Source organism: Euwallacea similis, chromosome 3, assembly GCF_039881205.1.
Source record: "Euwallacea similis isolate ESF13 chromosome 3, ESF131.1, whole genome shotgun sequence".
Lineage (NCBI taxonomy): Eukaryota > Metazoa > Arthropoda > Insecta > Coleoptera > Curculionidae > Euwallacea > Euwallacea similis.
Genome location: NC_089611.1, coordinates 5,272,032 through 5,294,833, shown reverse-complemented (window position 1 = coordinate 5,294,833; position 22,802 = coordinate 5,272,032). Strand labels below are relative to the sequence as shown.

Here is a 22,802-nt window from a genome sequence, read left to right as displayed (position 1 = left end):
AGATATGTGTCCTGTTGTGTCAATTTCATTTCTTTCTTCACTTTTTTCGTCTTTATCTTCTTGCTTTTCTATCGTAGTTGTTTCAGATTCTGACGATGTACTTGCTTCGATTTTACCTTCAGAGTGGATTTCGTGAGCGTGCTCTGAAGGGAAAAAATCAACATCAGCTTTTAAACTAAACTCACTTGTAGCTGGTTTATTGGTACTAGTTGTGGTTATGCATTCCGAAGACTGTACTTCTTCATTATTTTGTTCAGTTCCTGGTGATGAATGAGTCTCATTTCCATGCATTTCTGTTTCGTTTTTCGTTTCACCTGTATCTTCCTCACTCTTATTGTTGACAGATTCTTCAGTAGTTACTGTGGAGTATTGCACATTTTCACTTTCGGTCTTTTCTTCAATTTCAACGCTTGATTCTTCAATCTCGCTTGCAAATAAACGTTTTGCATTTTTGACGGTGGCTTGTTCCACCGCGATCACTCCGTCATTTTCTTGGACTTCAGAATGAATGGAATCACTAAGATTGTGTGTTACTTCTTCATGGTGTACGGAGAATCTAGCAAACATTTCGCTATCACCTTTTGCATTCGTTTCAGTTGTTGAACGGGCTGTAAATAAAGACCGAAGAGTTCAATGTTTTGTTATTGAAATGGCAGCTATAGTAAAGAAAAATTGTAAGTATTGACATACAAAGGTGATAGTGTTCTTCCTCTATACCACTAGCAACTTCTTTAGATGAACCTGAGGAGACTGTAAAACAAAATGAGAGAAAAATATAGAGCAAAACCATATTAAAAGAAAGTGTTGGACATTCTTCTATTGAGGTTGATGGATGTAGATAATTTGAAAATCTAACCTCCGCAGGATAGTGACTGACCATAATGACAGGGCATATATGACATGACCATGCTGGAATTTGGTAAATGCACCCTGATTCCGAATAAACTATCGGTCGATAAAACGTTACAAAGTCGCGAGAGCCCTTAATAAAATTTTTCGTCTTCACACCCATAGAAATTCTTTTTTGATGACCCAAATGAAAGAAAAACTCATAAAAGTATTTGTCATGAAAATTTAATTTTACTAGTTAGCTTACACGTTTTTCTTATGATACTACGCGAAAAAGTCTTGAGTTATACTCATAGCACCCAAAACCTAATTTTAACTGATGGACAACATGATGTGCGAGCAACTTTCCCCGTTATGGAATTGCTAACCGATGTCATAATCATTTCTTTAGATGTCTTTGAGGTGGTTTTGAGAAATCGCTGAATACACAGTTTTTCCGGATGTGGATTTTTGAGAACTTAAGTCCTGGAATGCTTGTCTCAAGAGTTCACCAGTTTCAGCTTCCGTATTAATCTTTTAGGAATGTTTCGCTTCCATAGAAGTAGATTCGCTAAGTACTCCAGCTCCTGCAGAACTTGTGCCACTGGATTCAGCAGCTTCATTGCTTAATAAAGTTTCTAAATATTCTTCTGCAGAGATTACGCTTACAAAGTCATTTTCTGAAAGAGCTGGGCTTTCAAGTCCTATTGTAGTTTCTGTATTAGTGTTACTTTGCAATATAAAGGGTTCTGAAGATTCACAGCTCAGCTTTAAACTGGAAATGCTAACAGTATTTTCCGATTTTTCTCGTGTTCTAGTTTCAGTTAACATGCTAACAACAGATTTTGTAGAAATGATTTCCTCTTGTTGTTTGTTGTTGTCCTTCGTTTTGGATTGACCTTTACCCTCTTCACTGATGTCGTAATCGGCGGTGCTATTAGAAATACTTTTTGTGGTTGTTTTCGTTGAAATTTTATCAAACGTTTCGGAAGTCATTTCGTTGGTCGTATCTGTCCTCTCAAGAATTTTTGAATCTAAAATTTATCAATGTGATTTAATAAGAGCTGTAGCGTTAAGGATGTTATATCTGTTGCTCATTTCCATATCCTGTCGATGAATTGAGTTTGTGTGTAAAACATGGTGGTAGTGTAGGTTAGTAATGTTGTGTGCGATAGTGAATGAATGAGCAAATGCTTACAATGTCCTCCGCTTGCGTAAATTAGCCGAGAAATATTAGTTATCCCAATTATTTCATCATCTTCGTTTAATATCTTATGCTCCTCTAGTATCCTTGTGTAATGGTGCGTTCCAGTCATCCATGCATTTTCGATGACTTTTGTAGTTTTAGGAATAATATCCAGTCCGTTGAATTCCGTATTGAGGCTTTCTGGATTCTCAGTCATGTCACCACCAGTAATTCCAACAATAGGTAAATTTCCCATGTTATCCTCTGCCTCAAAATCAAACATTTCAGTTTCTATAGTTGTAGATTTTACAGTCTTTTCTATGATGGCTTCACTTTCAGTACTTAGAGATTTTAATGAACTACTTAAAAATTCGTTGGCGCTATGAATTGCAATTTTTTCATCTTCAATTTTATTTGTTTTTGATTCTAAATAGGTTTCATCTTCTGTAGTTACTTCACTTTCTGTAGAACTTATTATCTCTTTACTTGTTGATTCAGTTGAATGAGTACTGACTCCTACAAAGGTTGTTTCGGTTGCAGCAATTAGGGTAGATTCTGTATCAGTCATTGGTAATTTGGACAAGCTTGCACTGGAAAAGATGGCTGATATATTTATTAACTACTTAAATATACTGCATTGTGAAATATACTTGCGGCAACTTTACTGCGTTCCCATGGCAAATGGAAGAAAAATTATCGTCTTGAGGTACTTACGAAGACGACTTATGGAAAATCTAAACTTATGAGGTTGATGTTGTGACCATTTTATTACCAATGGAACGTCATTAAATTGTCACAAATTTACACACTTATGATTTATGGTTTTATTCACTTATTAATAATGGTTTTACCGACCCTTGAAGACCGTTCCTTGTTCTTTCTTCGGCCCCTGCTTGATTGCCATGTTTCGTCTCTGTCGAAGATTCACGCTTACTTAACCCTATAGATGTTGCTTCTATAGGATGAGCCTCTGCACGTGTTGCGCTTGCACCATTCAAAGTTGTTTCTGATGTGTGTTCTGTAGTTCCACCTTCTAATAATGATACAGAGGTAGTGTATTTTGTTTCCGTTTTCTCACTACTGCTAGTTGGAGTTTTCTGTGACTTTACATCTGAAGTTGGTTCTTGAAATGTAGAATGCGCTGAGGTGGTTTCCGTTGATGATGCAGTTTCGCTACTGAAATATAAACTAGTCGTTTCTCCAGCCTCAGAAGATGCGCTTTGACTCTCAGCTGTCGCTCCAGTTTCAGTGGAACTTTCGAATTTTGCCGAAGGTGCATGTTTGCTATTTTCGATTATTGAATGAGATTCAGTTTTTGTAGAACTATGTCTTGATTCACTAGTTTCCGCAGTTTCGGTAGAGTTGGTACCTTCATTGAAAGGTTCCAATGTGGGTTCTATAGATTTAACATATACAGTTTTTTCACTACTATGTCCTGAATATTGTGTTTCCTCGGTCTTGCCACTTTCTGCGCTTCTTTCGGACGACGACTCAGGTTCAGCAGTCGTCTCTTCGATATGAACTCCTGCTTCTGCAGTGCTACTTCTGGATTTTGTTGTTTCCTCACTTTTCCCATTAGTAAGTTCCCCATCACGAAAGGTTGCCTCTTCTATTTTAAAGCTTTCAACACTTTCTGTAGAAGCTTCAGTTCCAAAGTGATTTTCAGATGCCCCAATGTATTCTTCTTTACTTGTCATCTTGTTTTCGTTACTGAGGGCCCTTGTTAATTCGCCACTAAAGCTACTTTCATATAATGAAGATACTTCATTTTCTTCCGAAATATGATTGCCGCTTTCTGAAGTAATTTCCTCTTTACGTGTTGAAAATACTTTAGTTGATCCTTTTTCTGTTGTTGCATTTTCAGCTGCTTGGGTGGATAATATAGACTCAGACGATTCATATCCTGATGAAGTACTCAGTTTTTCAGATCCAAAAACGGTACTGGAACTTGTCACCTGTGCCGAAGCACTTCCTGAAATTTTTGATGCAGTATGCTCCGAAGCTGTGGATTTTTCTGACACTACTTCATCTTCCTCTTCTTTGCAGAATTTGTAAGTTTTCAATATGGAACTTCCTGTTTCTCTTTCATGGTTCACAGCTAAAAATGAAATTAAGTAGTTAGATATGCATGGGATATCCCATTATGGGCAATACCTTCGGAAATTAAATTGATCCTTTACTTACCTTTTTTTCTTCGCGGACCCCTATCGACCATCTTCCATGTATGAGTTGGAGCGTCGCCCCTTCTGAGGCTATTTGCATTAGTCAGTGCTTCACTTACTATGTTTGTTTCAATAGACCCATTTGCCTCAACTTGTGTTGCTCCCTTTTGTCTTCCAGGAGGCAAATCATTTTTAGCTTTATCCTCTTCCGGCTAAAATTAATGCTATGAAACATTTTAATTTTGACTTTATATATCTCTTCATAATTCAAGCTCAGGTGGCTAACATGTTTCAGTCAGAACGAAGGATATGTATTTCAAAGATTTGAATTATTTTTTCGTTACTAACCGTTAGAATTGATTGGGTGGCAGGAAGATTTCTACCTTCTTTATTCATATTTTCTAAAACATTTTTTGCTGTAAGTTCACCTGAGCCCTTCAGCAACTCTTCAGATACGGCGAATAACTCGCTAGCTAAGCCGTTATCATCGGTGAAGCTGTTAGCTGCAGAGACAGCTGATGCAGCATTCACTATGGCATCGCGAGATACCTGAATGAAATTGAAACATCTAGGTATTATGTTTTTTTTTAATGGCTAACCCCATCTCCAGCAACATAATCTCCCCCATCATCATTGTCCTGATCATTGAGATCATTGCTATTGGTGAGACTTTCCTTATAGTCTTGGTCGCTGTTGATGGTGGTTTGAGTCAAAAACGATTTTTCAATTTTTAACAGTTTATCGTCTGTGTTGAGCAATTTTGCTTTTTTAAATGGTATTAGCTCTTCCGAAGTTATTTTTTTTGCTTCTAGTAAATTTTGCGTTGTGGATAAAGTGGTGGGTTGGTCTACCATCTGTGATATCAACTCCGAGTTGTTGAGACTATAGTTCAGCAGCCGAAATTCTAGATCTAGATCATCTTTAGTATGGGTAACTAGGTATAAAGAGATCATTAAGTGTTGGAAAGGAAAAGGCAGAATGGAAGAAAGAGGAGGGCCGAAGATTCCATACCCTAATTGGACACTAAACTCTTCCCCATGTTTTTGATACTTACCATAATGTGAAGTATCACGTTTAGTTTTCCAACCTTTATCACGGGCTGCTGATATGTCATTCTTATGATTAGAGTTTGCTAAATTTCTTCTCAGAATATGAGTGCTTTGAGTCACTGTAAATTTTGATAACTCATTCCTAAAAAATGTTCTGCGCTGCCTGTTGCTTCTGTATTCTTTCTTTTGATCATTTCTGCACTGAAGAAATCCTTATTATTCGTTTCATTCCAAATCCTTGTTTTTATGATGGCACTAATTACATTATCGTACTGCTTTACTTTATCTTCAAACTCGGACTGTGTCCTCTTGTTGCCCTCGTCCTTCGGCCCGTCACTCCTTTTTTCCTTACGATGCTGTTTCCTCGCACTGGCCACGTCATTAAAGATGTTCTGAATTTCCTGGACCATTTTCAGGTCTTTGTGAAGTTTGCTGAGTTTTTCCTTCATTTCTAAACTCGATTCTTTTTGGGTTACATCATTCTTGTCACTTACGAGTGCGGAAGATTTTAGTAAGTTCTGTGTGGTTGATAATTGAGTGGCCACAGGCTGAACATCGTCTTTTGCAGAGACACCAACTTTGATAAAATTGGCATCAAGAACATGTAAAGCTTCCGTAATTTCTTCAGGTTTCCCTGAACCCTTACTTGATTTGTTCATTTTGGTGTCTGCTTCATGCATTGGAGAAGGAACCATGAAGCCCCAGAAGCTGCTTTTACTATGCGATGAATTAGCGATATCAGGGGTAGTCTGCCCAGCTGATGATGCTGGTGAGTTTAGTGCCGGATTTGTGATATTCTTTGTTGTAACTGGTGGCTCTGACTGGTTCGCAACAGTTGGCTTAGACATTTTTGTGGTGGCCTGCAATAAATCCTTACCCACACAACATTCATGAGCCGTACTGCAAGATAGTATATTAATCAGGATTGCTTACCTCAACACTCGCCATATTTTGCTGTCGATGCATAATCTCCAACAAAATTTTCCTAAATTTAGGATCATTGATCTTCAAGTTAAAATCGCTTTTAAGTTTTTGTGAATCCTGCCGAACTGATGGTGTTGCTTCTGGAAGTTGTACATTTGTCCAAGTTTCTTGAGGAGACTGTCCAAGACTGGTCAGAGTACCATTAGGTGAACTTTGTGGATGTGTCCCGTTTGGAAAGAACTCCGGAACTTCCGCATTAACAGGAGGTGCCAGAGCTGTAGTAATGCGATTTTCCGGTTTGCTACTTGAAATTTTCTCGAGCAAAAACCGTTCTTCAGAGGATGTGTGGTCTTTAATACCAGTTACTAACACTTGTCCTTCAGCTGGATTGATAGTTTCGGAGTATAAAGGCGTGAAAGTTACTGTGTTATTGAACGTCCAATTTTTAGATATATGTTCTGTTATATTATTTATTTGCGTCTGTGCGGTTTCATTGATGCTTCTATACGTGCGTCCATTCTTCCTGTTTGTTTTTAGTTTCTTACGCTCGGTTTCCCGGATTTTCAAATATTTCAACTGCCGTTTCTTTCGCTGCATATAGTTCTTGGAGTATTGTTGAGTTTTAGGTTTGTCCAACTCAAGAGGATAAGGTTTGGAACCATCTTTGGGTTGTATTAGTTTGGTGATTAACATGCTTCCTAGGAGGGGGAATGGACACAACCCATCTACTGTTTTGCAGCTCTCAGCTTTATCAAAATATGATTTCAGGAAAAATATGGTTAAAATGTTAAGAAAAAATATTAAATAAATTATAAAATATAATAGAAAAAATATTAAAATATTTAAAAATAAAATCAAAATTCAATTTCCCAAATAACAGGTTCTAACTGGAGGCCATGGTTATGCGACAAAATCTGACCATTTTATTATGCATATTCAGGTAATCCCATATGACTTGAAAATACTCAGAAATTAAATATTTATGGATTAAAAGCGTTAACTTCCGAGATAAAGTAGTAATTAAAAATGTGCTCACCATCATCATGTTCTGGAACCTTCCGATCCTTCTGATCGCCCTTATCGATTTTCATAAGATATAATGGAAGATCTTTTAAGTAATTTTTACTATTCGATGTATCACACTTCTCTTGCCTACTCAAGGGCGGAACCACTCGGATCATATGTGTTTTTAATTGATTCCTTTTCCCAGTACTACCAGCCCTACGAGAGTCTAGCATTCCCCGTTTCTTTTCTGGGTCATGTTTGGCACATAAATTTACATTCTCTGTACCGATGTCACCTTTACGAGGGTCATTTTCATTAGAAGTGCTTTTAGGCAAATAGTTTTGTTCCTTGCAAAGTTGTTCGGGGATATCCCAATAGTCCTTTTCGACAATACCGTCGAAGTCGGACACCTTATTGAGAGCGTGAGGATATTGACGTAGCCGATAGCTGCGACAATGGCCGAATAAAAGTAGAATTGTCACACATTTTACTCTAAAGGTTCAATATGAGTCATGAGTTAGGATGGCTGTGCAATAGGGAGTACTTACATTAGATCAAAAACACTAAGTGGCATCGAGATGTATCATGCAGATTATGAACTTTTGACATACTCGTTGAAAGCAATCACCCGTCAATCAATAACTATCCTGCCGTTCATAACTTCAAATCTGAGGTGGGTGGCAATTTGAGCTATTTAATCCACTTGATCCAACCTGCTAAACAGGAAGACGACAGGTGACTAAGGGCCAATAGATCCAAATCTTGGCAACTTTACCTAGAGGATAGCATCCTCGGAAAAGTATTGATCAATTCAGTGGTTTCTCTGGAAGTTACCTTCCAGGTGACGCTAAGGGATGACTACATTTGCAAGAAAATTTTTGCAGAGAATTCAAAAATATTATTTTATTTGTCATTTGAGGATGGTTCATGACACGTTTAAGAAAAGACAAATTTGATTGTTTTTGAATGTTGCCCCTCATTTCGAACCAACCTTGTTCCTCTTATGGATTCCAAGATTCCAATGATGAGCCTGACATTTGGACCGCCGTATTCAGCGCTTTAAAGGTGGCTCCACTTTTGTCGAAGTTGGGCTATTGAAAGGTATTTTTTGTTTTTTTTTTCTTTTACCATCATGCCCGTCTCTTCCATGGCATTGGTCTTCGAAACATTGAAATAAGCTTACAACTCACACATGACGATTATAAATCAAATCCAGACATACAAAATGTTTGACCGTGCAAGCAGCCACGCATTCAACACACATTTGACGCAAAAAGGGTTGTGCTCATGAAACGTGAAAAATATAATAGATGAACCTTGACGCAACGTTACCTCCATTTAATGAGTAGTTTATCGAAATTGCTTGTTACTTGTAGCGCCAGCATGCATGAGATAAATGCAACCGACATGTGTGTTGAAAAGCATCTCGTTGATAATGTTAATTCATTCCCTGAAGCGTAGCGCATATCGCCTTAAAAGCCCCAAATAAAACATTTCTATCTTATCAGTTTTATCATGCCACCGTCGTCATATCATGTCCTATAAACAAATGTTGATTAGTAACCTAAAGCAGATTATTTTACACGGTGAGATTCGACAAAAGCGTATACCGGAAACATCGAGACGAACAGGATGTCCTATTCCGATGTTGTTTACTTCAATCACTGAAAAGTGAAACTGTCGTGTTCATACGTAGAGTTAAAACCGTGGGTTTATTTTAGTTTAATTAAGATCAGTGCGTTTTTGAATCACTTCTCGTCTACTTGGAATAATGACTGATAAGGAACCGCTAATAACAATCGATGATTTGCCACTCACATTCACGGTTAAATATTTAGGTGAGTTTTTCCATTTCTTTTAAATGCGTCCAAAGTCGCATACCAGCGACTTTTGGTGTAAAATTCCACTTGTCGATTAAACATCTGGCAGTAAACTGTTAATTTGTGTTCATTATACAGATTATTGTTATGCAATTACCACAAGCTCTGTAAACAGAAATCTACGATAATTTATAGATCCCTTGATTTGTGCACATATTTTCATCAATTTTTGCATTAAATAATGAATTTAGTAAATCCGATAACAAACTCAATTAAGCGAGTTGTGGAGAAAGCGAGGAGATATGGGTCAATGAGTTAGATACGAATATCGCTTCGGGAACCAAACTGAAGAGAAGGAATTAAATCATTTTTTTCAAAAACCTTTTTTTTAATGTGGAATTGGAGTTTTTTTATTGCTGAAAAGCTGTTGACCTCTCTAAATCAAAGATGACGTAGAAATTTTGGAAAATATGGAAATGTCCTTAGCCGTATCTTAAGGGTAAAGCAGGTTTGGAACTGGAGATACGATCGAGTTCACAATCGCCTTGCACCAAATTGACAAAGATTGTTTCTCACCGTTCCAAAAAAAAATTATCTGCCTCGTATTATCCGACATACAAACCGCCACTATTCTCTCACAATCCATGATCTATACTACTATGTCTTCACAGTAACCCATAAACTTCTAGTTTATTCTTCAGGTGATTATCCAGCTAAGGGACTATGGGGCATAAAATTCACTAGAAAACCTGTGGATCATTTAGTTGCCCAAGCAAAAGATTTACCCCCAGGAACGATCTTACCCATAGTCAACATTTCAATAACCGAGGATGGCTTCACCTTTACGGAAGTAATGGGAAAAGTTCCCGGCCCATCAAAGAAATTTTCCGTTGAAGTCATTTCATATGGTGTTCAAGATTTAGTGTACACTCGAGTTTTCAGCATGATAATAGTCGAAGATGATACCCTCAAGAGTGGTGTGTTTGCGCACTATTACTTAAACATTTCTTAGTTTGCTACTTGCATGTGAATTTTAGAATCCCCTTTTATATGCCACAGCTTTGTCTGCGACTCAAAAGATCAGGCTCGAAGGATAACATGTGCATTAGCAACAGTGTTTCAGCACTATGGAAAGAAGATTAAACAGCAAACGGAGGAAACTGGAATACCCTTAAAGAGATTAGCAATCGATTTGAGAACACCTGAAGAACAGGCTGATAACGACATGGAAGGTGAAACGGATGCCTAATCATCACAAATGCTTGTTAAGTGATTATTTTTCCATAAATTTAATAATTATTCTATAGTATAAGTAGGTACTTAAAGATTCTGAAAGTGTTTTTATGTGATTACTCGGTATTAAAAAAAAAATGTCGGGTGGTGATGTATGCCCAAAGTTCATTCGGAAATTTCGAATTTATACAGGGTGTTTCATAATAGTATGCCAAAAATTCAAGGAGTGAATTTGTGAATGATTTTAGGAAAATAGTTCATTTGAACGTGACTCCGTTTTCGCTTTCTGTTTAAAATACAGGGTGATAAAAAATATATATTTTTAGTTTTTCTCTAATAAGCCCGTTTCGGCATTAAATACTTTTATTAAAAATTGAGAACATAAAATAGATGTAAAAACACATTTTTTAAAAGGAAAACAATGTTTTTAATTTCATTAGTGGCGACCCCATTGACGTGACTAAACATTTTAAACGAAAAATATGACACGCCACTGGTTTATTTAAAAATCAAAATAATTTTAGGAGTGTTACATATTTTTGTGTAAAAAAGATCTTTTGAATATTTTTATAATGTTAAGCGTTTTCATGGAATAAAATAAAACGCAACAATCTATAGAACACCCTATACATATAGATTTCATGAAACTCAATTAATGTCTCTTGACTTGATGGTGAATATATTTAAACCAGCTAGTGGTATCTTGTATTCATCGAAGAAATTTCTATTTTTAGTTTGCGTTAGAATGTTTACAAGAAATAAAAGTCAGTTAACCTCCGACTAAAAAAAGTTTATTTAACTGGAAAATTTTATTAGAACAATTAAAACAAATAAGCTTTCCTAATACCTAAATTGTCAATAAAATAATAAATACACAAGTATATTTAAAACGTATTTATCACACATTTTTCAAACTACAATAGTAAAAGCAATGTTTATCACAATAACTTATTGAGATTTGCAGTACCATTAGTCAATCTGCGCGTCCAAACTAAATTACACTTCTATCTGTTTAACGAAAATTAACACCGGGCAAAAAACATTTTGCTCCGGTACTGCTCAAGCCACAGTTGGAAAATAGTCCCTGTCGTTTAGATAACCAACACCTGAGGCCCTTCGGAAGCCCCCACCTCTAAAGCCCCCAAATCTGCGCCTGTTGCTGCTCAGCCTAGAAAACCTAAATACGGGCCTATAGAACCGATGGAGACGAGTTTGTCTCTTGGAAATTTTATGTGGAGGTGCCCCTGTACTGTTGTTGACCCCCGAAGGAAGATTGGAAAATGTAGATAAAGGTAGTAAAACAAAATCTTCTTCTTTGGAGGAGGGTTTTGAGGCAACTTCTGCAGGAACGTACTTTACATTATATGGCACATATACCTCTATTGTTTTCTCATCTTTGGAGAATGTAGGGTTAGCGGCGGAGGTGTTGATTGTGAGAGGGAAAATGGCCAGAAAAACTGCCTTAAAAATAAAAAAAAGTTAAAAGAAATATTTTTTATCAATTTCCCGAACTTACCACAATAGAAACTGGAAATCTCATTGTTTGTTTTGTGTGATGGGTATATCTCTAAACTGTCTGTAAATTCGGAAAATCGTTACTCTATATATAGATAAATTGTACAGGGTTAGTCATTAAGTGCTAACAAGTATTCTTTTAATAATAATTTCTCCGAATTGGAGTTTTGCAGGAAATTTCTGAGGTGTTAATTGAGTTTATCACCGTGGTAAGTGGAATAATTTTAACGTCAAAAATAATCTTCAACTGTTTATTTTTATTGTTTTTTTGCAAATTCAAATATGAAACCAAATACATCATGTACAAAGTCTACATACACTTATATTGGAAGTCTGATTGCAAAAATAATCGCAACGGAGTATATCTCTACTGTGCTCTATGCGGTACAAACATATTATGCGTTCAGTAATTATTTGGATCCACTTCACTTCTGAATTTAGTTAAATTACGATTTGGTTATTCAATTTGCGTTGAAAACTGAATTATAAGATTTACGATAAGTATAATTTTTTTGAGAATTTTACGGAATGTTCAAGTTTAAAAGACCTGCTTTATCGCCTTTAGTGGATCATGAGTTATAAAGAAGAGGCAGTGCTGGTAGTAATAGTACAACAAGGATCAGAGCTCTGAAATTAAGCCCCTAGACGCCTTTTTAACTCCATGAATATAATTACCTTTTTCGAACATTTCTGCGATTTGAGACACAAGTTTTCCACGTTAAGTCTCGCATTCGTTCTGGAACATTTCTTCATAAAGTCATAATTGAATCACAGAAAATAAACGAATCATAATTGGTGCTAAAATTGGCCCCCGATGGTTCATCATGAGCGACGTAGAAGATTCCTCACTAATTCACACCCCATTACCGCGAGCCTCTGTGACGATTCCGGTACTTTTCCTATGGAGGTGTGTTAACTCTTGATGACCACCTCAACTAGTATTCCAAATAAATACATAAGTAAATTTAATACGTAATTTACTGAAATATTATCGTTTTCGACCAAGGTAAGGGAAATTTTCCCACCAACTCCATGATGTCAATTGTAATGTCAATCTGCTTCGTCAGTCTGTTGGTTGTTTTGATAAAAAGTCGAAATTCCATTCAAATTGAAAAATTTCACGTTAAATTTTAGGCATGAGTAATAACTCCAAAATAGGGGATGCCTCAGAGGTGCAACACGTTCTAGTGCATCCAATCGGCGCCTCCCGAAAACCACTAAAGAGCTCAGCATCTAGGGGCATAACACAACTGTTAGAAAATGCCTTCTACTGGATTTTGCAAGTAAAAAAAAAAAAAGTATAATATTTTTGTATAACAACGCGATTTCAGCTGGTAACATTATGGCTGACCATCAGCTTCAATATCCTCCGCGACCCCATGGTGTGGTTGGTCTTGAAAATCATCTGCAATGTGGTGGTTGAAATGTTTTTTTATATGGTGCTGGGAGCTTGTTCTTTCCTCATCAGCATTATCATCCATATGGACGACTATTTCTCCAAGCGGAGGCATCAGGCGAAGCGGTTTCGACATTCTGATACTAAGGCTTCTGGGGGACAAAGAGACGGACTGGAAGTTCAAAATTACATCAATAAAAAGTTCGTCGAAATACCGAAGACTTATAATTGAGGGTATTTAATAAAGTTTTCATTAAGTGCGTTTTTTTAAAAGTAGGAACCCACTTAGGTACTTAGGTAGTTGATGACTATAGCTGACGCCAGGAAAATTTCAGAACTATAAATAATCCTCTACCCAGTTGGATGATTTCGATCTTATTCAAAGATTTAATAATTGCAAAAACCAATAAACAACCTATTTCACAACATTATTTAGCCAATTTGTCCCTAAAACGGATGTAACGTCTTATATGGCGAGCAAGATAGTTTTTCAATAACAATTAGCACGGAATGCTATTAATAATAAATTCATAGGAATTCGTATGGTTTAACGGACTTAAGAGCGTACTAATACCAAAGGTAAACTCTCATACTATAAAATAAATTTGAAAAAGTATATGAGATCAGTATACAAATCAGTGCAGTAAGATAAAGGCATATAAATAGAGAAAATAACGGGATATAATAAGATGAATAAGGTAAGTTTTCCTTTCTCTTTTATTCATTTTTTAAAATTTATTTTTAACATTTTTTAGCTGACAATAATAACCCTCCTTCTTTCTGCCGCCGTTCTAGCAACTGCTTTCCCTTCAAACTTATTGTCTCCAGCCCAAATTTCTGACTCTACACTCAACGAAACAGTTTCTACAGAAATCACTACAGATGCAAACATGCAAGAAGAAGCAATTTCAACAACTATAGATACGCCTCATTCAGGCAAAGTAGCATTATTCAAACTTTTGCATAGGATTCGAAGGGCTTATGGACGCCATTCAAAGTAAGCCTTACAAACTTAAACTCATTTCTATGAGTCTTAAAGAATCTTTTGCGCATGTCTGTCCGATGGACAGTGGCGTCTTTCAGGCTTTTGTAGTCATGAAAATTCGAGCGCTGATAGAAATTTTCATCATTTTTTCATAATAAATTGTGGTTTTCTTATAGATATATCGATTTGGACGACTACTACGATGAAAGAGACCAAGGAGGGTATGACAGAAAAGGATCAGACGTTGGATATTTAGATAGAGACGACGATTTTCCCACTGTAGTGTGGTAAAAATCTAAAGTTTCTCTGCAAAACCATGAGTAATTTGTCACTGTGATTTAGACATTAACATTTTTTGATCCAGAGGTACTGAAAGCAAATAACAAATTTTAAATGTTAAATATATTTTTTAATTTATCATTAGAAAAAAAAGGATAAGAAAATTAAACTTTCTTTTTATCCATATCACCCGAAGTTAAAGCCGGCACTGACACTCGAGTTTCCAAACAATGAAACTGCAAATTCCATAACTTTTCTCAAAATCACGATTAAGGTCAAAGTGAAATTGTGAATCGTCGATATTTTCGTGATCAAAGTGTCCCTCAGGGCTGCCAGAATGTGGGTATTGTCGTTAATAAGGGCCCAAATTCTGCCCGCCATTTCTCCTTTCAGTTTGAGGAAGGATTGCACCAATTTGAGAACTTCTAAGTAAGGAACTTGTTTGTTTACCTGGAGAGAGGCTGTGGAGGATATGCCTGGAATCTGAAAGGAACAATGATTTTTGGATAAAAAAATTCGAATCTAAATTTACCTCCAAGCTAATTTCTGAATTGGCTATTTTGGTCTGTGGGCCCCAGCCGCCGGATATCGAGTTGGTCTGCCAGTGCTGGGCATTATTGATAGCGACTACGACCACCTATGAATAGAGAAACGAGGTAAATTTATTATTTGAAAAAGTTTGTCTACAAAGTCTACATGATGTAATAAGGATGTGTAACGACACAAAAAGGTTCTAAATAGAGTGTACAAGAATTGGATGCATTATACATTTTAAAAATAGATCTAAAGTTAATGCCCGATATTACTCAAACACTAACAGAGATGGGTAATTGCGAATATCTAGTCAATTTGGATTTCGAATACTTGTGCTGTAGACAAAAATGACACAAATGTTGAGATGAAGACTTCTAATAGCCGTGCTTTGCTAATGGACATCAGTTAGCGTCTTTGTTTACGTCATCGACACCTCAATGTAAACAAATGCATTTGAACACACTATAGAAATGTGGTAACATTGTGATAGGCCAATGAATATATTTTCTTTTATGAAAGGAAAAATATTTTATATTATATTTCATGGGGAATTTTGGAGGTTTGTTTAGTTGCGAAGTGTATAACCAGAATTAGAAATCTCACATCGAAGAATAGCTGTGTCGAAAATCTACCGAAAATCCGTGAAATTGAAGCTACCTCCGTCTACAGTCTTGTAAGGCAAGGTATATCTACACTAATACACGTATCCTCAAAGAAAAGCTCTGATGCGGGTCATTTGTGCGTACCGCACGATATGCTTAGAGGCAATCCAGGTCTTGGCAGGAACTCAACAATTGATCTCCTCCTGGAGGAATGTACCAATCTCAGCGCTCTTCCTCGGATTACGGAGGCAGAGAGGCGAGAGGCTAAGTGAACAACCATCCAAAAGTAGCATACACTATGACCACGACTAGCGGACAAGGGTCCATTTGATCTTTGAACTAGATTTGTTGATGGTACAAACATGGGCCGTTTAATTACTATCTAACTTAGGTGCTCAGCGATCACAGTAGCTTCAAAAACTAGATACATAGACTCAAGAAGACGGGCTTGGATTGTGGGAACTGCGATGTCGTAGACATTGCGTATTTTTCAATGTCCGCTGTTCCAAAAGTACAGAGACATCCTAATCAAATGCGTGGCCAATGTTGTAACCCTCATCAACTAGATGTTGGAATGCAAAAACCAAGTGGGTCCGTTGCATCAATGCCATTTCTACGATGGTCAAAGAAAAGAGACGCATAGAGCGTGCTATACAAGAGGGGCAACAATGCTGACGCTTTATCCCCCAGGAACACTTCCGGGTCGTTGCAGGCTGCAGGAAATGAAAACCTGAGGTTTTTAACGGGTAGGAGCCCTGGGGAATCCCAGACTATCCGGTTGCCAGAACTCCAAATCGGGTGTCTTTAAAAGATTTTTCTTGAGGCTAAAAAAATCATTTACCACAAGTTTATGAATTTTTATTCATGGATGATTAAGGTATCAAACCAGATTTGAAACGAACTCGTTTTCAAAATATATACATTTGTTGAAAATTGCTTCAAAACTTTCGTTACATATGTTAATTAAAACGATCTCGATGCAGTATTTGACGTCTTTAACGGGCCCCCTATGACGCTAATGGGTGCTAATGCCCCAGAAAAAGACTACTACAGGCGCTAATTTGATTTAAACAAAAAGATGAGGTTTCGGATACACAGTGAGAAAGTTTAATGATTGTTTGTTTACAATGCGTTTAGTGACGGAATTAAAGAGTTACATTGACGTCAATTTGCTTTAAATTGCGAAATATTGTGAAAAACAAAAACTTACCAGAAGGATAAAAATAGAGAAAAGCGGATGCATTTTTGTGTGTCACTACTTCGGAGTAATACTGTGCCTATTTGCGACTATGCGAAACCTTTTATATTGTGCCAAATTTAATGAGGGCAGTACCTTAAGGGACAGTTAATTGCTTTTGTCATTTGCCTGTTTAATCGTTGAAGAAATATGCACTTTTCTATATACATTAAGTAATCATTATATGTATGACAATGAGTCATTTTTCTGAGCAGTAAACCCAAAATGAATAAGCTCTTGTCATTAGCTGATTCTGTCGTTTCCAATTTCAATAGAATTATTGGGACTTTCTCTATTGCAGGCAAAAAGTGACTCATTTTTGGACACTCCGAGTACTGCTGTAATTAGCTTTTTAATTGACGCTTTGGTATTTCTTAACTTGACGATTATGTGAATAATCGTGAGAAGTTCCATGGTAAAGTATGTATAACTTCTGAACGAATATTTTTAAGCACTCAATTTCACCAGCGAGTTTTGGAATTTCCTTCAAGTGGCAGTTTCAGGGATCCGAAACCAATTTTACAGGTATTGTATTGAAGACCTTCTTTACAGTTTCACCTAAAAAAACCTCAGTTTACTTCAACCTTAAGCATTCTTGCATTAGCCAAAGATCGAAGAGTCTACTACGAAATGGTTCTTACGTCAGCCAGTTCACGTAAGTAAATAGAGGAAATAATTTAAACTAAACTGATCTATAAGGCGCTAATTTGTTAAACAAAAAAGCTCATAAATGTAACCAATTTATCGAGAAATTTTGTTTGCTCGTCCGTAGCAATATAAATGTTGCGGAAATGGGCGCAAGGTGGTCAGTGGGTCCTCAGTGCTTTAGCGATAAAAACGTGCAAATTTTTGGTAATAATTCAGGAGATATGGATTATGTAAGTGTATACTAAGATATTTAACTATTTATTTTAACCCCTGAAGAAAACCTTTATTGTCGATAAAATTGCCAAACAGTGACAACGTTGCGCCCAACACGAAAATCCACCATAAAGCCATCGGCCAACTCCCATTTAAACCCCTGCTCTCACGTAACAAATAAAAGCGTCTTGTTGCTATTTACTCATTTTGCACTTTCTTGTTATTTTCTTCACGTTTCTATTTCTTTTTAGTTATTCTATGCAGCTTTTCTGACATTAATAATGTTATCCTGCTCTACTGTATTGTCTCACGCTGCACCTCTGCAAAATGCAGAATTAGATGCTGTTAAGGGTGGAAATGATGCCCTTGTATTCAAGAACATTGGTTGGCAACCTTTTTCGGATTTGAGACTGAAAAGAGACATCAATGAAGATCTGGATACGGCCGCGACCATCATCTTTAGGCCGCTTTTTGTATACAGAAAATACAGTGTGATGAAAAAGAGAGGGTCCCGTGTCTGAATTTGGTGGAACTCGAGTTTGTTGTATTAATTAATTTATTAATTATTTGTGTTCTGTATTGTTTTTTTTTGTTATAAGCTGTGATATGTATTATTTATGTAATAAGTGTTATAAATAAACATTAAAATCTGCTCCCATCATTTGTGATTGCATCGCGTGAAATCGACAGTTATCAGAGTCGGAACGATAATACATTTTTAGCAAACAATGAGCATTAATCAAGAATAAGGAATAGTAATCATAACTGCCCTTGAGCTGTTATGGCGTCGTCTGGATACAATTTAACTCTATTGTTTTTCCGCATGGCTCGAAACATTGTCGTATCGAAGACAGTTTATTGAGAAAGGCGTATCTACTTCTACTTCCAGTACAATATCTCGAAAACTTGATATATCTTTGAAATTGAATAAGGAATCCAAATGTTACGAAGAAAGTAGGAGTTTTCATCGGGAGTTATGGAGATAAATGTCTCTAAAAAGTATCTCTCCCATCATCGTTATTTCACTGTCGACTGCTGGGAAGTCTGAACTATTAGTGGTCGATGAAACCGAGATCGATCGATCTCCATTTGTTGCAGAAAAAATCCATTTTTGTCCTATGGGCGAAATCGGGTCGCCTTATTAGATTAGATGTAATGCAGGTGCTAGGGCTCGAAATAGACTGGGTGCAAAATGATATTCATCATTTTTATGCCTGTGTTAATTTGATTTATTTATTCTCCCGAAATTTAAATGCTTTTCCAGCCATTAGATCGGTTGATTAGAAGAATGGCACAGAAACGCCTGAAGCAAGTGACCAATTTAATTATTAAGTCAAAAACAATCCTCAGGAGCTCACTTTTCGGACCTTTTACATGGAAAACAAATCGTTTTTCGATTTAAGTTCACAATATGAAGTTTTCCCTGTATTTCGGGGTCCAGAATACGTGGTCAAATTTGTGACACCATTCTCAGAGACACTCTGTATATTTATCCACGCACTTTTTCAAAAAATAACAGTTGTTTTAAATTGGTCTTGCACCTGATGAACATCATTTCACCCTCGTGTGTGAAAGAATTGCAACGTACTAGATGGTGACCGATGAAACGTTGGTCCGGTTGAAAGAACCAACAAATATGTTGCGTTGAGGGCCTACGGTTTGACGTGACCATCGGCTTGTATGATCCTTCTCCTAAGGCCAAAATGCAGTGATTCCGCAAAATGACAACCAAGACAATTATGGTCTGGACAATCACGTTCGGACCACCCTGACTTCACAGTCTCTGGGACACCGCTTCGTGCACTGTTTTATTCGGTACTGCGTTCTAAACGAATGTTTCGTCATTTATCGATTTTCCAATCCAAAAATAATTTAGCAAATTTTCACGTTAAAAATATTTTACATTGTCCAATATCCAGAAAACGTGATCTATTTCCATTTTAACCATTATTGTAGCACTTTTGGAAGATATCGTGCGCGCTTATATAAATGAAATTTTCATTGATGCTGCAGCGCATAAAATGAGTTTCACCCGTTTGTTGGGAAGGCTCAGTTTGCCATTAAATACGTTAACCATGTGGAATGGGTAAGTTAAATAGATTATTCAGTACAGCGGCCACAATCATCTGCTACCACTGATAAGTCTCAAATTGAAAAGGTTTCGAACGTCTGGCAAAGTGTGTGAAACTCACTCAGTTTAAAATGAACGTGGCAACGGAACGGGTGGTGGCAATAATGTCTAACATTGAGAAATTTGATATTTCATATTCCGAGTTTCATCGATTGGACATTTTAAATAAGATTAAGGGAACCGAAAGAAGTAATAAGTTCAATTGTGGGTCCGTCTCCTTGACCATCTTGATATTTAGTTTATTGGCCAACTGGATGCATAATTTAGATTCAGAGGTAAGTCTGCATAGGGATCTCTTTTGAGCATGAAACACTAGAAAAAGATTCACCATTTTTGCTGAGGAATGACCAGTAGTCATAATTGGAGATTGCTCATACGCTAGGTGAAGGCGTTCAGTCCCACCAAAGGAAAGTGCTGGGTAATTCATTTATATTCTAAACCTAGAGAGAATTACAAGCTTGGAATTAGAGAGTTTAACTTGATGAACATTGAGCTTTTTATCTGAAAAATAATAAGAAGCTGTAGTACATGGAAATAAAAAGTGAGAGACCCCCTTTGAGACGGATTTCCCATTTACAGGCTTTAGCCTTTTGGATCTATCCAGAAACGCCCTGTATATTTTGATCTTAGTTATTATGGATTATCCGAGTTTTATTACTATATTCATACCGATCTTCTGTTGATTTTCCCACTTTTTCAAAGGGGTCCCACTTAGCTTTTTACGCCGCACATACTAATTCATAGATTTTATTTTTTAGTGTTTCATGAGCTTACCGAACGACGCATCTCGGCTATTCAGAGGACCAGAAAACTGCTATTTTTGTGAGGGATTTTCAGAAGTCGATAAAATTGTGAATGTGTCTCCCACAGCAATGCTCCAAAAATATATAAAACATTCTCATCCAGTTGTTATTACTGATGGCGCATCGAATTGGGCAGCAAAATCACAGTTTAACTTCAACTTTTTCAAAAAACTCCTCGACTCAGTGGATATAAATGAAAGTAAAGACAGAAATTGTCAGTTTTTCCCTTATGAAACAGAGTTTAAATCACTTAACGAAGTATTCAATATGACCACAGAGAGGGCCCTCATGAAAGAAGGTGAAATTCCCTGGTATATAGGGTGGAATAACTGCAACGATGAGGTTGGAAGATACTTAAAACAATTTTATGAAAAGCCATATTTCTTCAAGAATTTGACTGAACACATGTCTCTTAGCTGGGTGTTTATGGGAAGTCCAGGTTATGGAGCTCAAATGCATGTTAGTAAGTTTATTTAGAGTGAGAAGCATGGAACCAACGGCTTATTAACTCTTTTTTATTTCAGGAATAATTAGTTTTTTTTAATTTAATTGAATCATTCTACTAAAAAAATTTTTAGATTGATAATGTTCATTACCCTTCGTGGCAGGCCCAACTTAGCGGAAAGAAATTGTGGAAACTGGCACCACCTCCTGAATGCCACTACTCTTGTGAGCCTTTTGAAGTTGTAGTGGAACCTGGTGAGATAAGTTAGTGTTTTCCTTACTATTACGATTAACAGTGATCTATGTAACCAGTTAGGAAATGTAGGGTTTTGCGGATTTAAGAGATTCAATGTGAATAGCTATTTCTATATTAGAAGCCCAAAGTAATATACAGGGTGTTTAATAATTTATCAATTTAATTTCAGGCGGTGATCCCTCTTGGTATTTTACGAAAAATTGTTCATGCAGACATGTGTTCCAAGTTAACTTCAGTTCGTAAAATCCTACTCGTAAAGAAAATGATGCATTTCCCAACTTGTTACTTAAATAGCTGTTATCAAAATTTTGCAAAAATGTACTTTTAACTTTTATAGGTTTCATATTGTCATCATTTCCTTCTTTTCAGTTGTATTGGATACAAATAAGTGGTATCATCAAACCTTTGTGCAACCAGGAGAGATTAGCATCACAATTGGGTCGGAATTCGATTGAAGGCCAGAAGCACCAGGATCAAGACGAGAAATATATAGTTTGAGTGACTTTTACGTGTGTTAAAGATACATGCATACAATAGAGAGCTTTATGAAAACAGTGTGTGTTAGAGGCGAGTTGTAATTTTTTTTTACCTTTTTTTGAAGGGGGAATAGCTCATCACACATAATAATAAGGGGCGACGTCGTAGTTTGAACAGTTTCGAGCTATCAAATTCATCTACCAAACGAGCACTACAATGAGGATCTGATTTTATTTCTCTCAGTGCCGATATCAATAAGTGCATTAACATACAAGTGTCATAAGGGGGACCCGAAAGGTGCTCAATTTTTTTGTGACACACCTTGTGGTATAAAGCTTTAAAAGCGTTAACTTCTTGATATAAAGCCAAATTAAAGACGTGCCTATATCAAAAAGTTAATGCATTTGGAGGTTGGCTCTTAGTTTTGTGCAGTAATAACAATGAAGAACAAAAAGCAAGGGGTTCTTAATTAATTATAGCTCTTTTTGTCTCATTAATGGCCAATTCCCATGCAGTGTAAAGGAAAATTAATTATCAGAGCGGTTTTTTGGTAAGCTGAATTGGAAGAGGTAATAATAGTAACAATACGATTTTACAGGACGGCCTGAGACTAGAATGCCAGATTAGAGCAATATATTCTACCTGAAAAATGATTTCGAAAATTTTACTTTATTGATATAAAAAATGCCGCAGATAATTTATTTTATATTATTTTTATTTAAGGTTGTAAAGGTTTAAAAATATTCCCCGCGTGGTGTTAGAGCGAGACTACTGCGCGAGCTGATCGGTGGAATAGAAGAGGTGGCCCCGTTGAGTGGTCTGTCAGGCTACCTGATTTAACGCCCTTCGACTTTTTTTATCGGGCAATCTTAAAAAAAATAGTGAGATTGATTTTTTGTTGAATAAACTACAATATAATAACAAAACTATTACGTTAAAGATAGTTGTTTTTTTCCTACAGAGTAAAAGTCTATACCAAAAAGTGCACGTTTCTATAAAAATAATCTGTTTTTCAACTCCTCAGATGAACTTATACTGACGTTAACAAGAAATAAGTTATCGGGTTCGCAAAAGA

At 36.6% G+C, this 22,802-nt stretch overlaps 8 protein-coding genes across 9 annotated transcripts in view; 4 read left to right on the top strand and 4 right to left on the bottom strand.

Annotated features, from left to right (window-relative positions):
• The window catches only part of LOC136419603 (uncharacterized), a 69,929-nt gene that overhangs the window by 12,195 nt on the left and 34,932 nt on the right, over window positions 1-22,802 (top strand). The window lies entirely within an intron of this gene.
• LOC136419718 (uncharacterized) lies at window positions 3,009-4,572 on the bottom strand. The gene is made up of 4 exons (XM_066406246.1): window positions 4,525-4,572; window positions 4,199-4,388; window positions 3,124-4,112; window positions 3,009-3,047 (listed from the first exon to the last, which is right to left on the bottom strand). The coding sequence occupies exons 1-4, from the start codon at window positions 4,570-4,572 to the stop codon at window positions 3,009-3,011; spliced, it is 1,266 nt and encodes a 421-aa protein (XP_066262343.1).
• LOC136419716 (uncharacterized) lies at window positions 5,098-7,728 on the bottom strand. Its single transcript, XM_066406245.1, has 6 exons — window positions 7,703-7,728; window positions 7,186-7,601; window positions 6,159-6,895; window positions 5,489-6,097; window positions 5,188-5,426; window positions 5,098-5,110 (listed from the first exon to the last, which is right to left on the bottom strand). Exons 1-6 carry the CDS (start codon window positions 7,726-7,728, stop codon window positions 5,098-5,100), a joined length of 2,040 nt encoding a protein of 679 aa, XP_066262342.1.
• Window positions 8,604-10,255, top strand: LOC136419765 (uncharacterized). Its single transcript, XM_066406299.1, has 3 exons — window positions 8,604-8,992; window positions 9,676-9,951; window positions 10,012-10,255. Exons 1-3 carry the CDS (start codon window positions 8,926-8,928, stop codon window positions 10,221-10,223), a joined length of 555 nt encoding a protein of 184 aa, XP_066262396.1. The 5' UTR covers window positions 8,604-8,925; the 3' UTR covers window positions 10,224-10,255.
• On the bottom strand, window positions 11,114-11,824 carry LOC136419607 (uncharacterized). The gene is made up of 2 exons (XM_066406078.1): window positions 11,724-11,824; window positions 11,114-11,668 (listed from the first exon to the last, which is right to left on the bottom strand). Exons 1-2 carry the CDS (start codon window positions 11,745-11,747, stop codon window positions 11,267-11,269), a joined length of 426 nt encoding a protein of 141 aa, XP_066262175.1. The 5' UTR covers window positions 11,748-11,824; the 3' UTR covers window positions 11,114-11,266.
• LOC136419605 (uncharacterized) lies at window positions 13,466-14,535 on the top strand. Its single transcript, XM_066406076.1, has 3 exons — window positions 13,466-13,816; window positions 13,874-14,115; window positions 14,280-14,535. Exons 1-3 carry the CDS (start codon window positions 13,808-13,810, stop codon window positions 14,392-14,394), a joined length of 366 nt encoding a protein of 121 aa, XP_066262173.1. The 5' UTR covers window positions 13,466-13,807; the 3' UTR covers window positions 14,395-14,535.
• LOC136419604 (uncharacterized) overlaps window positions 14,569-22,802 on the bottom strand; it is a 61,407-nt gene continuing 53,173 nt past the window's right edge. Inside the window, exons 1-3 of one of the 2 annotated variants that reach the window (XM_066406075.1) lie at window positions 16,729-16,780; window positions 14,915-15,019; window positions 14,569-14,865 (exon numbers count right to left, since the gene is read on the bottom strand). In XM_066406075.1, the coding sequence (XP_066262172.1) occupies window positions 14,569-14,865; window positions 14,915-15,019; window positions 16,729-16,761 (435 nt within the window). In that variant the 5' untranslated portion in view covers window positions 16,762-16,780. Of the gene's footprint in view, window positions 14,866-14,914; window positions 15,020-16,728; window positions 16,781-22,802 lie in introns of those variants that run through there. The other variant, XM_066406074.1, reaches the window with a different exon arrangement.
• On the top strand, window positions 19,380-21,802 carry LOC136419860 (uncharacterized). The gene is made up of 4 exons (XM_066406435.1): window positions 19,380-20,022; window positions 20,506-21,009; window positions 21,129-21,258; window positions 21,620-21,802. The coding sequence occupies exons 1-4, from the start codon at window positions 19,819-19,821 to the stop codon at window positions 21,703-21,705; spliced, it is 924 nt and encodes a 307-aa protein (XP_066262532.1). The 5' UTR covers window positions 19,380-19,818; the 3' UTR covers window positions 21,706-21,802.

Bases quoted from the DNA above. Each gene is read 5' to 3' on its own strand.
- LOC136419765 (XM_066406299.1), top strand. From the start codon at position 8,926: ATGACTGATAAGGAACCGCTAATAACAATCGATGATTTGCCACTCACA. The intron at 8,993-9,675 runs GTGAGTTTTTCC...TTTATTCTTCAG, and splicing joins ATTCACGGTTAAATATTTAG to GTGATTATCCAGCTAAGGGA. The intron at 9,952-10,011 runs GTGTGTTTGCGC...TGTGAATTTTAG, and splicing joins AGATGATACCCTCAAGAGTG to AATCCCCTTTTATATGCCAC.
- LOC136419716 (XM_066406245.1), bottom strand. From the start codon at position 7,728: ATGCCACTTAGTGTTTTTGATCTAAT. The intron at 7,602-7,702 runs GTAAGTACTCCC...CCATTGTCGCAG, and splicing joins CTTAGTGTTTTTGATCTAAT to CTATCGGCTACGTCAATATC. The intron at 6,098-6,158 runs GTAAGCAATCCT...TGTGTGGGTAAG, and splicing joins AAAATATGGCGAGTGTTGAG to GATTTATTGCAGGCCACCAC.
- LOC136419607 (XM_066406078.1), bottom strand. From the start codon at position 11,747: ATGAGATTTCCAGTTTCTATTGTG. The intron at 11,669-11,723 runs GTAAGTTCGGGA...TTTATTTTTAAG, and splicing joins GATTTCCAGTTTCTATTGTG to GCAGTTTTTCTGGCCATTTT.
- LOC136419718 (XM_066406246.1), bottom strand. From the start codon at position 4,572: ATGAATAAAGAAGGTAGAAATCTTCCTGCCACCCAATCAATTCTAACG. The intron at 4,389-4,524 runs GTTAGTAACGAA...CATTAATTTTAG, and splicing joins CCACCCAATCAATTCTAACG to CCGGAAGAGGATAAAGCTAA. The intron at 4,113-4,198 runs GTAAGTAAAGGA...TTTCATTTTTAG, and splicing joins GGGTCCGCGAAGAAAAAAAG to CTGTGAACCATGAAAGAGAA.
- LOC136419605 (XM_066406076.1), top strand. The intron at 14,116-14,279 runs GTAAGCCTTACA...GTTTTCTTATAG, and splicing joins GCTTATGGACGCCATTCAAA to ATATATCGATTTGGACGACT.
- LOC136419860 (XM_066406435.1), top strand. From the start codon at position 19,819: ATGAACGTGGCAACGGAACGGGTGGTGGCAATAATGTCTAACATTGAG. The intron at 20,023-20,505 runs GTAAGTCTGCAT...TTTATTTTTTAG, and splicing joins TGCATAATTTAGATTCAGAG to TGTTTCATGAGCTTACCGAA. The intron at 21,259-21,619 runs GTTAGTGTTTTC...CCTTCTTTTCAG, and splicing joins AGTGGAACCTGGTGAGATAA to TTGTATTGGATACAAATAAG.